Source organism: Clupea harengus, chromosome 2, assembly GCF_900700415.2.
Source record: "Clupea harengus chromosome 2, Ch_v2.0.2, whole genome shotgun sequence".
Lineage (NCBI taxonomy): Eukaryota > Metazoa > Chordata > Actinopteri > Clupeiformes > Clupeidae > Clupea > Clupea harengus.
The window spans coordinates 13,405,561-13,419,402 of NC_045153.1; the positions used below are offsets into that span (position 1 = coordinate 13,405,561).

General features: G+C 47.0%; 1 protein-coding gene across 8 annotated transcripts in view; it reads right to left on the reverse strand.

Annotated features, from left to right (window-relative positions):
* zmym2 (zinc finger, MYM-type 2) overlaps nt 1-13,842 on the reverse strand; it is a 28,387-nt gene extending 14,545 nt beyond the window's left edge. For 2 of the 8 annotated variants that reach the window (XM_031583308.2, XM_031583270.2), the window contains exons 1-3: nt 12,764-12,900; nt 6,405-7,503; nt 235-523 (exon numbers count right to left, since the gene is read on the reverse strand). In XM_031583308.2, the coding sequence (XP_031439168.1) occupies nt 235-523; nt 6,405-7,488 (1,373 nt within the window). In that variant the 5' untranslated portion in view covers nt 7,489-7,503; nt 12,764-12,900. The other 6 variants (XM_031583289.2, XM_031583295.1, XM_031583276.2 and 3 more) reach the window with 6 other exon arrangements.

Genomic DNA, 13,842 nt, shown 5'->3' on the forward strand with positions numbered 1-13,842 from the left:
CAAATGGTGTATTTTTACATTTACGCATATTTTGTCTATTTTATTTTATTTCCTTAAAAAAAATAGTTTGCCATAATTTCAATAGCCTGCTGTAATTTCTGTAATCATTACACATCGTGCACATATAACAAATACATCCGAAGATGAATCAATCATGATCTCAAACGCATTAAATCAGACTGAACTCAAAAGCAAAGATCTGGCCAAAAACAAAGCGGAGGAGGAGGTACATACTTCTTGCACATGGTGCAGTTCTTCTTGGGCTGGGGTTTGTGGGAGAAGGCAGAGAGGCACGGCGTGGAGCAGAAGAGGTGCGAGGAGCCCTTGCGCTGGTACGCCGTCTGACCTTTCTTCAGCGGCTTCTTGCAGTTGGCGCACGTCACCTTGACGGTGCGCGGGGGCTGCTGGGAGCCCGAGCCCGACTGACCGGGCGGCTTGGCCAGAGAGGCGGCCGGAGACGGGGTGTCCACGCCCGGCTGCTTCTGGTTCCGCGGGAACGACGCCGACTGCGAGATCCAAGAGTCTGTTGCCATGTAGAAAACGGAGGAGAGGAGTCAGAGAGGAAGGGGGGAGGCAGGAGAGCAGTACTGAGATGAAGGCTTGTGTGGGAATGCTTCCATACCTATTGGTTTTGGTCTAAAACTAGCAAGCTGCGTGCGTGCGTGCGTGCGTGCGTGCGTGCGTGCGTGCGTGCGCATCTGTCCTTCACATGACCATGTTCCATTAAAAGGAATCTGAAAATATACCATAGCGTTTTTGCTGCACACAGTTGCTTTATGCAGATTTAAGTGCGGTGAAGGTAGGCAGCGAGCCTCTGACCCCGCCAGTGCTGTGATGTGCTGTGCTGTGCCAGTGACGACAGCATCATAAATACCAGAGCAGACGCTGAGAAGGAGGGAGCGACGGCAGAGCGTAGGCTCCTACTATAGCACATCATGTACAGAGACGTGATGCAAGGAGCCGTGAGACAGACAGACAGAACACAGGGTCAGGTGAGACAGACAGACAGACAGAACACAGGGTCAGGGCCAAAGACAGGCCTGTCTGGGAGAAGATTGGATTGTCGGACTGCAGTGCATCAGTAGAAAAGGTTTAATTTTCACCTCTAAGGTCTTGTATGACATAACACTTAACTATGCACGCACATATGAAAAATATCATTTGAACAGAACCTTTAAATTGGCCCACCAACCTGCTATGAAATGCCAGATCCTAACTGCTAAATATGACACTGGGAGGGCACTGTACACTGCTAATCTACATAGCCTTTCTGTGACGGTCTTTCCAAATATCACACTGCCATTTAATGCCTGCGCTCCCTGCGTTTTTTTTTTTTACAAATGTCAGATACTTAACGGCAGGATACATATACAGAGAGCTGACAAAATAAGGAATGTATTCATTTTTTAGAGGTCGACCTCTATAACTGTGATTAAAAAAAAAGAAACACACTTGAAACACAAGCTTGAGAACGACCCTTATGATGAATCTGGGCCAAATATTAGCCAGTGATCAGAGACTCAACAGTAAAAATCCGAGACGGGAATCTAGAAAGGAATACAGAATTCTCTTCCATTAGCATCTATTACAACACAGTTCTTTAGTGACCTTCCTCTTTGAAAAGGACCCTTAAAAGTCAGAACTGAAACAGGCATCTGCTCACTGACTTACTCCCCCAGGGGTTGACGAGGGGGTCTGAATCTGAAACGCGAAATGACCAGAATCATCCAAGTGCCAGTCCTCTTTCCTGCCCCCCACGCCCCTCTCCCTGCCAGTCCTCACTCCTGCCCCCCACACCCCTCTCCCTGCCCCCCACGCCCCTCTCCCTGCCAGTCCTCACTCCTGTCCCCTACGCCGCTCTCCCTGCCAGTCCTCACTCCTGCCCCCCACAGCCCTCTCCCTGCCCCTCTCCCTGCCAGTCCTCACTCCTGTCCCCTACTCCCCTCTCCCTGCCAGTCCACACTCCTGCCCCCCATGCCCCTCTCCCCGTTGGTTCACACAGCCAAGCCATCTCACCCAAAATGCAAGGGGCTAGAGAGTGCAGGGAGCTAATCTGATTGGAACATGATGAGTACGATTAGTCCAATCAGGTGGCCTGTTTTTTGGCCCAGTCACCAGACTCATGAGCCCCCATAAGTACTGCTCTTCAAGCATCACATGAGCTCATGACTTTGCATATTCAGGAAGCTTCATACCATATAAGGTAATAGGCTATGTTAAAAGGGCAGGCTGTTTTTTGCAACCCTTCTACAGAATCTACAGAATGTGACAGAAGGTTCTTTCACCACCACCAAAGTTCTGGTTCTTCGGGGTCATGACCTCGCTCTCTAGCTCTGGCATTCAAGTTTGGAAGGTCTACTTCAACTTGAGCTTCAACTGCTCCAAGCTCAGGCTTCCTGTTCTGCAATCAGCCACAGTAACTACTGCACTTTCCACCTCAAGAGGTCACAACCCCTTTGCCAATACAGCCACACACCACACACACTGTTTGAATTTCTAGGGACATCATTATTCAATTTATCAACTACAAGCTCAAAAGCTGAAGTCGACTCATTACATTAGTAGACCATCAACAGCAAAATAGTCATTTAAAATACTAGCCTAATAAAACATTGATTCTTATCTAATGTGACTGTTACCAAGAATTACACCCACACACAAAAGAAAATTGGCTGAACAATGGAATCTATTCATATATGCAGGGCATCCACAACGCCACTGGTACCATTTGGGTAAGAGCCCTCATGGTTGGTAGTGTGCATGTAATCACTCACATATAGGGCCAATGATTTTCCGCGATAACGAAAAACGGACGGAATTCGCGGAATGAACACTTTGAAACGGAAACATCATTTTGTGCATACAAATCGCCCAAATTCCCCTGTATTTTGGGCTGCAAGACTATATTTCTTTCAAATAAACACAACAACGATGAACAAACATTAATTAAAGAACAAAACCACTGAGAAAATGTCACGTCTGCGCTGAACTCTGCTCCGGCCACGCCCCCCTTTTCAACGGTTGACCCACAGATCTCCGCTAAAGCCACATTCAGTCACATTCACGCGCTCGTCTTCCCAATCGCATTTAAAACAAAAAATGTTTAGTCTTCTGTTCTGTTGATGGCTGGCAAACAACAATCTAAGAAGGGCACATATTATTCACTCATTTTAAGCCATCAATCTACCTCAGGGTGAACAAAATGAGCTGAAACGGAAAAAAAAAACGGAATTCACCAAATGTGAAACGGAAAATGCATTTTTTTGTAACGGAAAATCATTGGCCCTACACATATGCTCATCTGTTAAGCATCTCAGCTGCCATTGTATGTGTTCTTCTGGTAAATACATGTGTGACTTTCCCCATGCAATCTTACATGAAACAAGCAGTTATCACATACATGTGAGGAGATCTAAAACCAGATTCTGAGGTGAATGGCCATCACCAGAAAACAAAAACATAAGAATGTCTGTTGGACTGTTGTTTGCGTGTGTGTGTGTGTGTGTTAGGGCTGTCAAAATTGCTCAAAAATGACGTTCGAATATTCGCTTTAAAAAAACACATATATTCGAACATATTCGAATTTCTGGTTGCGCATTAGGCACGTCAATAACAGGACAAATTAATACAACGAGACATAACTACTTGTATAGGTAATTTATTTAAGTTTAAACATATTTAACAACATATTACCTACACAAAAATAAGTAAATTAACTAATGGCCAAGACTGCAGAGCTTGCACACACTCGCACACACGCACTCTTTCTTTCTCCCTCTCTCTGCCTCTCCCGCACCGTCGCGCTCTCTGCGCATAGCGGTTTAAATGAACGACAACAAGGGATATGGTACCTCGGTTCCAGTGCTTCACAGAACTCCCTGAAGCCTATCCCATCCACGACACTGATCGGCCTCATGTCCTTCCATATGAACGAAATCAATTTTTGCGTGCAAGCCTCCTGTCGTGCCGCAGGCAACGAACTTGTGACGGACGGCGCAAAATATGTATCCAGACGTGGCTGTTTTGCTGAAGTTCCACATATTATGCCATATTCACTTGGATGCACATTTTGGAGATGTAGCCTCAAGTTGCTAGTTGTTGAATGGTAAGCTAACGCTAGCTTACATAGCTTACACACTACTTAACTGTAGGCTCAACAAGTTTACAATCAACTGCCCAAAATCCGAAATATTTCCAGACATCACTCTTTAGATTTTTGGGGGTTACAATCACTTTCTCTGCTGCGGTCAAGCAGGGTTCTGCACTTTCTGCCATCTTCCACCAAGTCAACTGTCAGCAGTGAGGCAACTTGTTGAGCCTACAGCTAAAGTAGTGTGTAAGCTAGAGTTAGGTTACCATTCAACAACTAGCAACTTGAGGCTACATCTCCAAAATGTAGAGATGTAGCTGTCGCTACACAATGGTAGTCCTTTGGGGGATCGTAGTCCCTCACATTGCGCATGCTCAGACACAAACGGTTTACGGCATAAGGCTCAACATCAACATATCTGGCTTGTCTTAACGCATAATGTAGGTTTATTTAACGTAATATTTAATAATGTTGTAAACGGTTTAAACGTCAACATATGGGGCTTGTCTTAACGCATAATGTGGGTATATTTAATGTTATATTTAATTATGTTGTAAACGGCTAACAGCATAAGGCTCTACGTCAACATATGAAACGAAACTGGGGAGAGACTTTTTGATCCTCCACCTCATCTGTTTTGTCAACTGTGACATCTTCTTTGTTTTTAAATAAATGGTCATGTTTTCAAAAAAACTGGCTTTCGTCGCTTTTCTCCATGATTGAAAACGGATCTGTCGTTGTGACGTATGCGCGCGCGGCTTCGCTGTCGACAGTGTCGCAAAATGACGCATGCGCAATGTGAGGGACTACGATCCCCCAAAGGACTACCATTGTGTAGCGACAGTAGCCTCAAGTTGCTAGTTGTTGAATGGTAAGCTAACTCTAGCTTACATAGCTTATACACTACTTTAGCTGTAGGCTCAACAAGTTTAACATCAACTGACCAAAATCCAAAATATTTCCAGACATCACTCTTTAGATGTTTGGGGATTACAATCACTTTCTCTGCTGCGGTCAAGCTGGATTCTGCACTTTCTGCATCTCGGAAGTCAACTGTTAGCAGTGACTCTGTGCCAGACAGTGAGACTCCTGTAACCTGTCCCTGATCTCAGGCGCGCACCCACCCGCAAAGCAGACAGTGCTGCCGCTGTTTTTTTTGTTTTTTTTTTACATTCGAATATTCATTTTCACATTCGAAATTCTATTTTTAACAACTATTCGAATATATATTCGAATTTAGAATATTCGTTGGCAGCCCTAGTGTGTGTGTGTGTGTGTGTGTGTAGGGCAGCATGAGCGTTTGTGTATACATGTGTGTACGCCCTGTCTCCATAGGTCTTCTAGGCCAACTTATTTTTAGTCTTAACAGAGCAGAGAAAATCAAAAGGTTGCACTCCAGAGCAAAAACATCCAATGTGTATGACGCAATGGCCATTCTGATCCAACCTTCTGAGGCCTGCATTCCACTGTGGAATCATCTGGACTCAAAATATGCTACAGTGTGTGTGTGTGTGTGTGTGTGTGTGTGTGTGTGTGTGTGTTTGTTTCAACGCACCCCTGGAGTTCATTATCTTTCTGATTATCTATGTTCAAACCAGCATTAAACCACTATCAGGTCTGGATCAGGCTTCTGCTGAGAGAGAGGAAATGCAACCCCCCCCCCACACACACACACACACACACAAACAACCACTAAAAATCAAACATCCAACGGATATACTATACTATACTTAGCTCTAACCACTGTATAGATACATGGAAGCGATCAACCCGATCAAGCCCTTGGTAGCGCAGGTCTGTGTAACTAGCTGACAAGAGCACACGTTACACACCGTGCTCTGGGGACATGCTCTCTTCCTCTTGCAGAGCACACACCCCTTCCCCACAGTGTGTCTCAAAGGGCAAGTGTGAAACATGTCTGTGCATTGTGGTGCAGTGTTGCATTTGGGCCTCTAGAGTGTGCGGACTACACAGTTAGAGACACACACACAGGCTGCGAGTTGGATCTGGTTTGCCTAGCAACCTAACACACAGTGTTGCTTCAGAAACGCGTGTGTGTGTGTGTGTGTGTGTGTGTGTGTGTGTGTGTGTGTGTGTGTGTGTGTGTGTGTGTGTGTGTGTGTGTGTGTGCACGCGGGGTGTAGCATGGCTTGCTTGTGGGTCTCTACCTGGCCTCTGGTGCATGCCTATATCTCTGACCTAGAAGGAGGGCGCTTAAGCTCCATCTCTGTGCATGGGGCATGTCCGTGTGGTCTTTTCTTTGTGTGTGTGTGTGTGTGTGTGTGTGTGTGTGTTTGAGAGGTGCGATCTCTACCTGGCCTTGGGTGCGTGCCCGTCTCTCCATTCTGCACGGGCTGGGTGGCGGAGCTGGAGCTGACGCGGCCGGGGTTAAAGGTTGGCGAGGGCCGGCTGGTGGCCGAGCTGGAGGATCCCAGAGTCTGGGGCTGGGCTGGGTTCTGAGTCTGGTTCTGCTGAGCATCTGGGTTGAGGCTGAACGTGCTGCTGATCTGCAGGCCGTTCTCCGCCCCCTCCCCTTGCAGTGACGTCACGCTGGTGATCATCAGGTTCATGTCTCCCTGAGGGCTCGTCGCCAGCGATGAAGACGACACACAGCCTGCTGCTTCTGCCACTGCTGTCGCCGCGGCAACCGCCGAAGCTCCCCCAGAAACGGAAGCAGAGGACAAGGAAGAGGCAGAGGCGGGGGTGCCCAGCGTGGTAACGCTGGCAATCTTGATCTCCGAGTCGGGCTCCGTGCTGCTCAAGGGCACTGCATGAGCCTGCTGTGAGGTCGACAAAGAGGAGGAGGAGGAGGAGGAGGAGGAGGAGCCCCTCTGCTCGGCCTCCTCTTCATCATCTATCACAATGGGCTCGCTCTGGGGCTTCGTTGTTGCAGCAGCATCAGCATCAGCAAGAGCATCAGAAGCAGCAGCATCATCAGCATCAGCATCAGAAGCAGCTGCATCAGAAGCAGCTGCATCAGAAGCAGCATCAGCATCAGCATCAGAAGCAGCAGCAGCAGGAGGAGGAGAGGCGGAGGCCATGGAAGATGCCGTCTGTGTTGTTGCCGTGGCAGCGGGCTCTGTGCAGTCTGTGGCTTCGGTCGCCGTGGCAGCAGCGTCTCCACCTGAGGGGGCGGGGCTGATGGGCCCCTGCTGACCAGAAGGAGAGACATCCTCCACCAGTACCACGTCGTCGTCATTGTCCTCCGTTGGCTTGGGCGCGGCCGTTACCGTGGCGACCACCTCTGTGCTGCCGTCGTCACAGGCCTCTGTGGGCGTGGGCGTGTCCTGGGTCTCTGGGGGAGTGGTCTCCATGGGCTCCTCCTCCAGCTGCTGCGGCTCCTCTGGGGCCAAGCCACCGCCCTCTACATCTGACCTGGACTCCAAATCTCCGTCCATTGCTTAGGCAACCACCTGTCGTGGTGAAAACAGACCCCGGAGGGACAGGTGAGTGTGTGACAGCTGGAGGGCAAACAGACGGCACCCCCCCCTTCCCCCAAACACAACCTTTGTTCCTAAGGGCACCTGATCCAACACCTGCTTTCCCAAAACCAAAAGGAAAGGCAGGCTCTAAATTCACAGCTATGATCCTGAATATGTTTTGAACAAAAGAAAACAGTGAGTAAAGAAAATAATATGCTACATTTGTTGAAGAGAACCCTCTTTGGTGAGCATGGAATAACAAATGTATTCACGGATTCATTCAGATTTTTTTCATTACTGAAGAGATATGCTAAACTCAAGAGCACAGAAGCTTATAATGTGGTCACCAAAAGCTTATCATGAACTATCCAAAAAACACAACCAACGTCAACTGGTTGCCATATTTTACTTTTGTTCGCTTGTTGAAATTATATTTATTGACCCTAACTAGGAATCCAAATGATGTTCTTTGATTTAATACTCTTTCCTTTCACATACAGGTTGAGGCAGATTCTATTGAATACCATCTTTACCACTGCCACAGATAAGCAGCAAAGCAATAACTTCACAACCTTAACCGGACTAAACACAAAGCCTTGCAGTTGTCAAACCATCCCTTTTCCATGTAATTGGAGTCCACAAGCACATACGTCATCCCGAGCTTACTTGAGATGCTCTGTATGGCAATTATGCAGAATGATTGACAGATTTGATGAAGGAAAGCAACCGCAAGCAGGGATGTCATTTTCACCTCAGCCTAAAGCGCTCCTCCCAGCTGTAACAAACTTGACTTCATGGGGTTTGTCATTTCCTACCACCTCCATTCCTCTCTGTGGTCCTCACTCAGCCCATTTACCCTTTCCCTCTCCCTTTCCCTCTTGCTCAATCCCTTTCGGCCCATCTCTCTCCCCCTCATCTCTCCCCTCTCTCTATCTCTATGCCTCTATCTGTCCATCTCTCTCCTCATATCTCTATCCCCCCCTCCCTCCCTCTCTCTCCTTCTCCCTCTCCCTCAGTCCATCCCTCTCCCTCATCTCTCCCTCTATATCCCTCTCTCTCCCCCTCTCTCTCCCTCCATCTCTCTCCCTGTCTATCCCTCTCTCCCTGTCCCTGTCTCTCTCTCTCTCTCTCTCCCCTCTATCTCTGTCCATCTCTCTGCCCATCTCTCTCTCCCTCCCTCTCTGCCCATCTCTCTCTGCCTCCCTCCTTCCATCCGTCCATCTCTTTCCCTCTGTCTTTCCCTCTCTCTCTCTCTCTCTCCCTCATCTCTATCTCTCCCTCCCCCTCATCTCTCCCTCCCTCTCCCCCTCCCTCTCTCTCTCTCTCTCCCTCCCCCCTCCTCTCTCCATCTCTCCTTCTCTCCCTCTCATCGCTGCTCTAACACTGATGCATCTCCATGGTTGCCGTAGTGATGACACCACTGGAGGGATTGTATGGCTAGAGGTAGACTGGATCAGGTTGGATCCATTGTGTTTCAGGCGCAAACCACACACAGACACATTTCAGAACCCACACCAGGGCTAAAAGGTTCCTCAACCCCTGCTTATGCAACGTGCTGTCAAGACAGCCGTCATCAAGGACGCCAACCACAACAGCACTGGTGCGTCAACATTCAGCTGTGCAACGAGAATCATACACTGAACGCAAAAACTAGTAGACTCATAAATACGTTGCATGCAACCAAGCTACCATGCTGCTCCACAGAAACCGGGAGGAAACAAGGTCACAGTTTCCCCTGCCACGGGAGCCATCTTGGCTCAATCCCCAATGCAGAGCTGCTGAGAAACAATGTCGCCTTTCACAGGCGATCAATTCAGTCCTGAAATGGAACTAACTACCACTCCACGATCAGCACCATCCCATTTCTCTCATGATATTACTGACCATCTTACTCTGTCGTGGGGCAGAACAAGAGGCAAAACAGGACGGGGTCCAGGCAATGAAGCAAACTGTCAATGTCAAGTCTGCTTCTTGTTCCATACATCAGCCAAGAGAACGATCCGGAAGACATCAGAAAGACTTGGACTGTCATAACGACATCCCTAGAGCCACTTGTCATAAACGCATGGGATGGACAAGAATCAGCGATTTAAAGAAAAGAATACCTTCGTCAGGTTGGACCTACTTGAACATTCGGCACAGTTGAAGGTGACATTTTACTGCTCTTATCAAACAGTGTCCATACAAATACACAAATCAGCAAATCCCACCTCACACAGACCAAGAGGGCCAAATATGAGGTCTTGACTGTCTGGCACCTGCTAAAAACAGGCAACACACCCAAGCATTGGGATACTGCAGCACACACACAGACACACAGAGAGAGAGAGAGAGAGAGAGAGAGAGAGAGAGAGAGAGAGAGAGAGAGAGAGAGAGAGAGAGAGAGAGAGAGAGCCGCCCCCAGTGCAGACATCACCAAATTATCTGACAGTGAAACATTTCCATGATTATGATTTCACCAAACGAATGGCAATGTAATAATTATGAATGTGATTAATTTAGAATGGGCCTGTAAAATCACAATCAGGCCTGCAAAACCATTTACCTGAAAGCACCACAGGAGACTGAGTAGCACATGCTCAGCCCCACCTTTAAGCGACCATCGCATTATATATTTTCAGGTTGACGTCTGAATACCCATTGCTCCAAAAGTTATTTCACTGCCTAGGAACATCTGGCCCATATGGCCTTCTGGGGTATTCAAACTCCTCCTGGGGCTAAATCAACTCTCTGGGGAGGGGCGGAGGGCACGGGCCATAGCGTCATCTGACATCCATGTACCCTTCCACTCTCAGGAAAAATGAAGGATACTGAAATGTGTATGTGTTTCTGCTCATTTTTCTTTTTTGCAACTGCATGTGATCACACGTGTTAACACACGCAGGGCCCATATGGCCAACTAAGTGGCACAGAGCCACGAGCCACTGGGTCTGGTCATTGTCTTATGCTCCACACAAACACACAAACTAAGACCACCGCCCATGCATACGATTGCGAGTGCAATAAGTGCTTGGCTCACCATGGAGAGGGGATGGCGTTCAGAAATAAATCACTGAGACTGAGTCTAATGATTACTGGGGCAGCCATTCTAGGGACCTTTTTAAAGGGTGGTCGTGGTGGTAGGGGTAGACAGTGAGCGTAGGTGGGACAGAAATTATCCAGTGGTTGTTAGGGCCAGTTAGGATTTGCACCTAGCCATGAAGTGATGGGTTTAAGTCTACTAAGGAATCAACGCAGAGGGACCAAGCTTAACAAAAGTACGGCCATCGAGGCAAATTGAAGCCAGCTTCCACGCACACATTCTGACGAAAACCAGGCCGAGTCGAAAACACCTCGTCTGAGCCAAACACGCAGGGGAGGTTGAACTCCTCTGGCTTCAAGACTGCAATGCAGCGCTGTGAAGTCTCGTCACAGTTTTTGCATCTTCGGTTAAGAACATGAATTATGATCTACTAGACCTAGAAACCGCACTAAAAGCGCTACCTTGACGCACAGCACCTCCAAGGCGCAAACGTATTGCGGTCACTCGGTATCTACCAAAAACTGTGAAGCACATACACCTGGCGATTCGAAAGACCCCATCACGCAAGATTCAACCCAGATTAAATCCAAGTGTTCGAACCGTTACATGGTTTGAATACATTCGCATCAACTATATTTAAGAAGTGTAAAGATATCAGATTACTCACCACCGCTTTAGAACGAAATGAAAAGGCACATGCGCCCTGCGATGGACAAGTCAGCCTGGCTCAGATATTACGTTAACGCCAGTTGGGGTTTCCATTTTGGCCCGGCGTGTTAATTTGAACAAAGTTTCCACATTTAAGTCAATATTTCTTTCGTAGCTGTCGCTTATTATTAGAAGAAATGTATTACACAATCGAGTCAATTTTCACAACATCCAGATGCAGTCGCTGGTTAGGTTCTACCTGGTGAACTCTGTGTCTTTTTCCACCAACGTCATCTCTCATCGCCTACCGGTGGCGTTTTTAATATTACAAGAGAGCCTTCGCCTCCGGTCCAAAGCAGGGCCTTTCCAGGCCGTGCCCTTGACTGTCGTTAAACACAGTGGTAGCTAGAACCCTTGTTCTATCTGTTGGACCATCGCTTTCACTGTCAAAGCGATCAGATACCGACGTCAACACGCCTCGGTCTTCGAGCTCTCATTTCAGTTCATTATAAACTTACAGACGATAGTTTTAAAACTTTTAATGGAATACTAACGTAGGAAACAGAACATCGTACTCGTCGACTCTGACGTCTCTGAACTGTTCACGAACAGGAGGCTGATCAGTTCGTAGACCCAGCTAACCATGAAGCGCGTTTCAGTAAAGAGTGTTCCGTTCCCACCCCTGGCCTCCTCGCGCATGCAGCCATTGGATTAGCGGCGAACTGGAGGCAGGAGAGCTTGCTAGACTGCGCCATTGTTATAACAGAAAAATAATCGCAAATTATTCAAGACTAATATCGGCATATGTGTCGAACAGCCTCAACAAAGTAGCTCCTCTCAAAAATGCTCACTGAAACAGAAAAACAGAGTCTTTGTAGCTAGCTAACGTTACAGTCTAGCATTACCCAATCAACTCTCCCTGTGACACTGAAAACACACTTCTCTTACAGCGCATTACCTAACCATTTGACATATCAAATTATAACTCTAGATGCCGAGTGAAAAGTACTCCACAAAAACCTTGATACACTCAAGTTCGAGACATAATGGGGGTACAATACCGTTTAATTGGAAAGTTACCCCAGGGCGACAACCCCGGGCAATCAAAGAAAAATACACGTGGTTACCCGAAGGGGCGCTAGATCATGGCACACTCTATAAACTGCGCTGTTAAAAATAGTTAAATATAACCAAAACACAGCACACACCTTCAATAAAGTCCGCGCATGACAACAGAATTCCCATCAGTCAAAACGCAGTGAAGGACGTCTCAATGAACGTTTACGACCCAGTCTGTAATTTGCCCCCTCCGGTACGCAAGTAGCACTGCCTCACGTCCGCCATTAGAGAGCGAACGAAACAATACGTGAAAGCATAGGCAACAGCACCCTGCCACGGCAGAGAGGGGGAGAAAATCTCAGGCGGGGTAAAATTGACTGCTAATTCGTCACTAAATGAGTCTTGTCGACAAAGGAGGAGTCTCATGATATTTCCTGAGGACCAAACATGCATCGTAAATAGTTGTCCAAACTTTGACCAATTAACCATAAAATCGCAATAATACGTCTCTGAAATTCTTACCGGAGTCGAGCTTGAAACGATATAGCGCCACTTTTGTGCCTTGACATAAATCCTAGGACGCATGCGCGAAAACGTACAGACGTTCCTGGCGCGTGGGAGGACACTGCCAACGAGATCCTTCTCGTCTTTTTTTCGTGGCGCAAGCGCACAACGTTCAATCAAGTACGCTTTGGTCAACAATTAAATGACATAAGTAACTTCACCCTGCGATTTTCAGTTGGTCGTACTTCTGAGGTTCAAAATGACGAGTGGTATTGAGAAATGTGACAAATTCACTCAAGTGTATTGAACAAGCTAGCTATGAGATCAACGTTACACCAATGCATGCAAGCATGTTGAGGTTGCACAGATCAGATCTGAAAGATCAGTTTTGCAGATAAGCAGCTGGACACATTTGAGTTGCATGCACATTCAGGATACATGCACATTATATGCCTGTATACATGTTGTTGCAATCTGTCACTTTAAGTCCAGAAAGCTGTTAGGCTACATTAATAAATAGGTTTAGGCTGATCTTGGAAAACTTTTAAGAGGTTACATCCAATTCCTTGCCCACTCAATCAGACCATATTCACGTATCTTAGTTATTTTGCTAACACATGTCCACATAATGGAATCCAGAATGACCTAAACAGCAACAGTCCGTTAATCTAATGATGTTATGCAATCAAAATGGATGTCAATATGCCTGGATACATGCGTAATTAAGGTGTTACAGTGACTGAAAACAGAATTCTGTGAGATAATATATGATGTGAAGTGAAGTTGAACATACAACACACAGAGGAGGGAATCAGAAGGTGTAGGCGGCTCTGGTATGGACAATCAGTTCATGCTGGACATCAGGTCTTCAAAACATGGCGAGTCAGGTGCGGTTGTGGGTAGGTTTAATCAGATATTGTCTAGCTCTTTTCTAGCCTATTTCAACATGTAGATTCATCAATCGTATCACTTCACCAAAAGAAACTTACCGAAAAAAGACACCCCGTTTCTTTACCTGCGAAATTTTGGCTGGTCTCATAAGAGTTTGTCAGGGTCCATGGAGATCTGCTGCCTTGAGAGTATGCTGATCTCGGAGC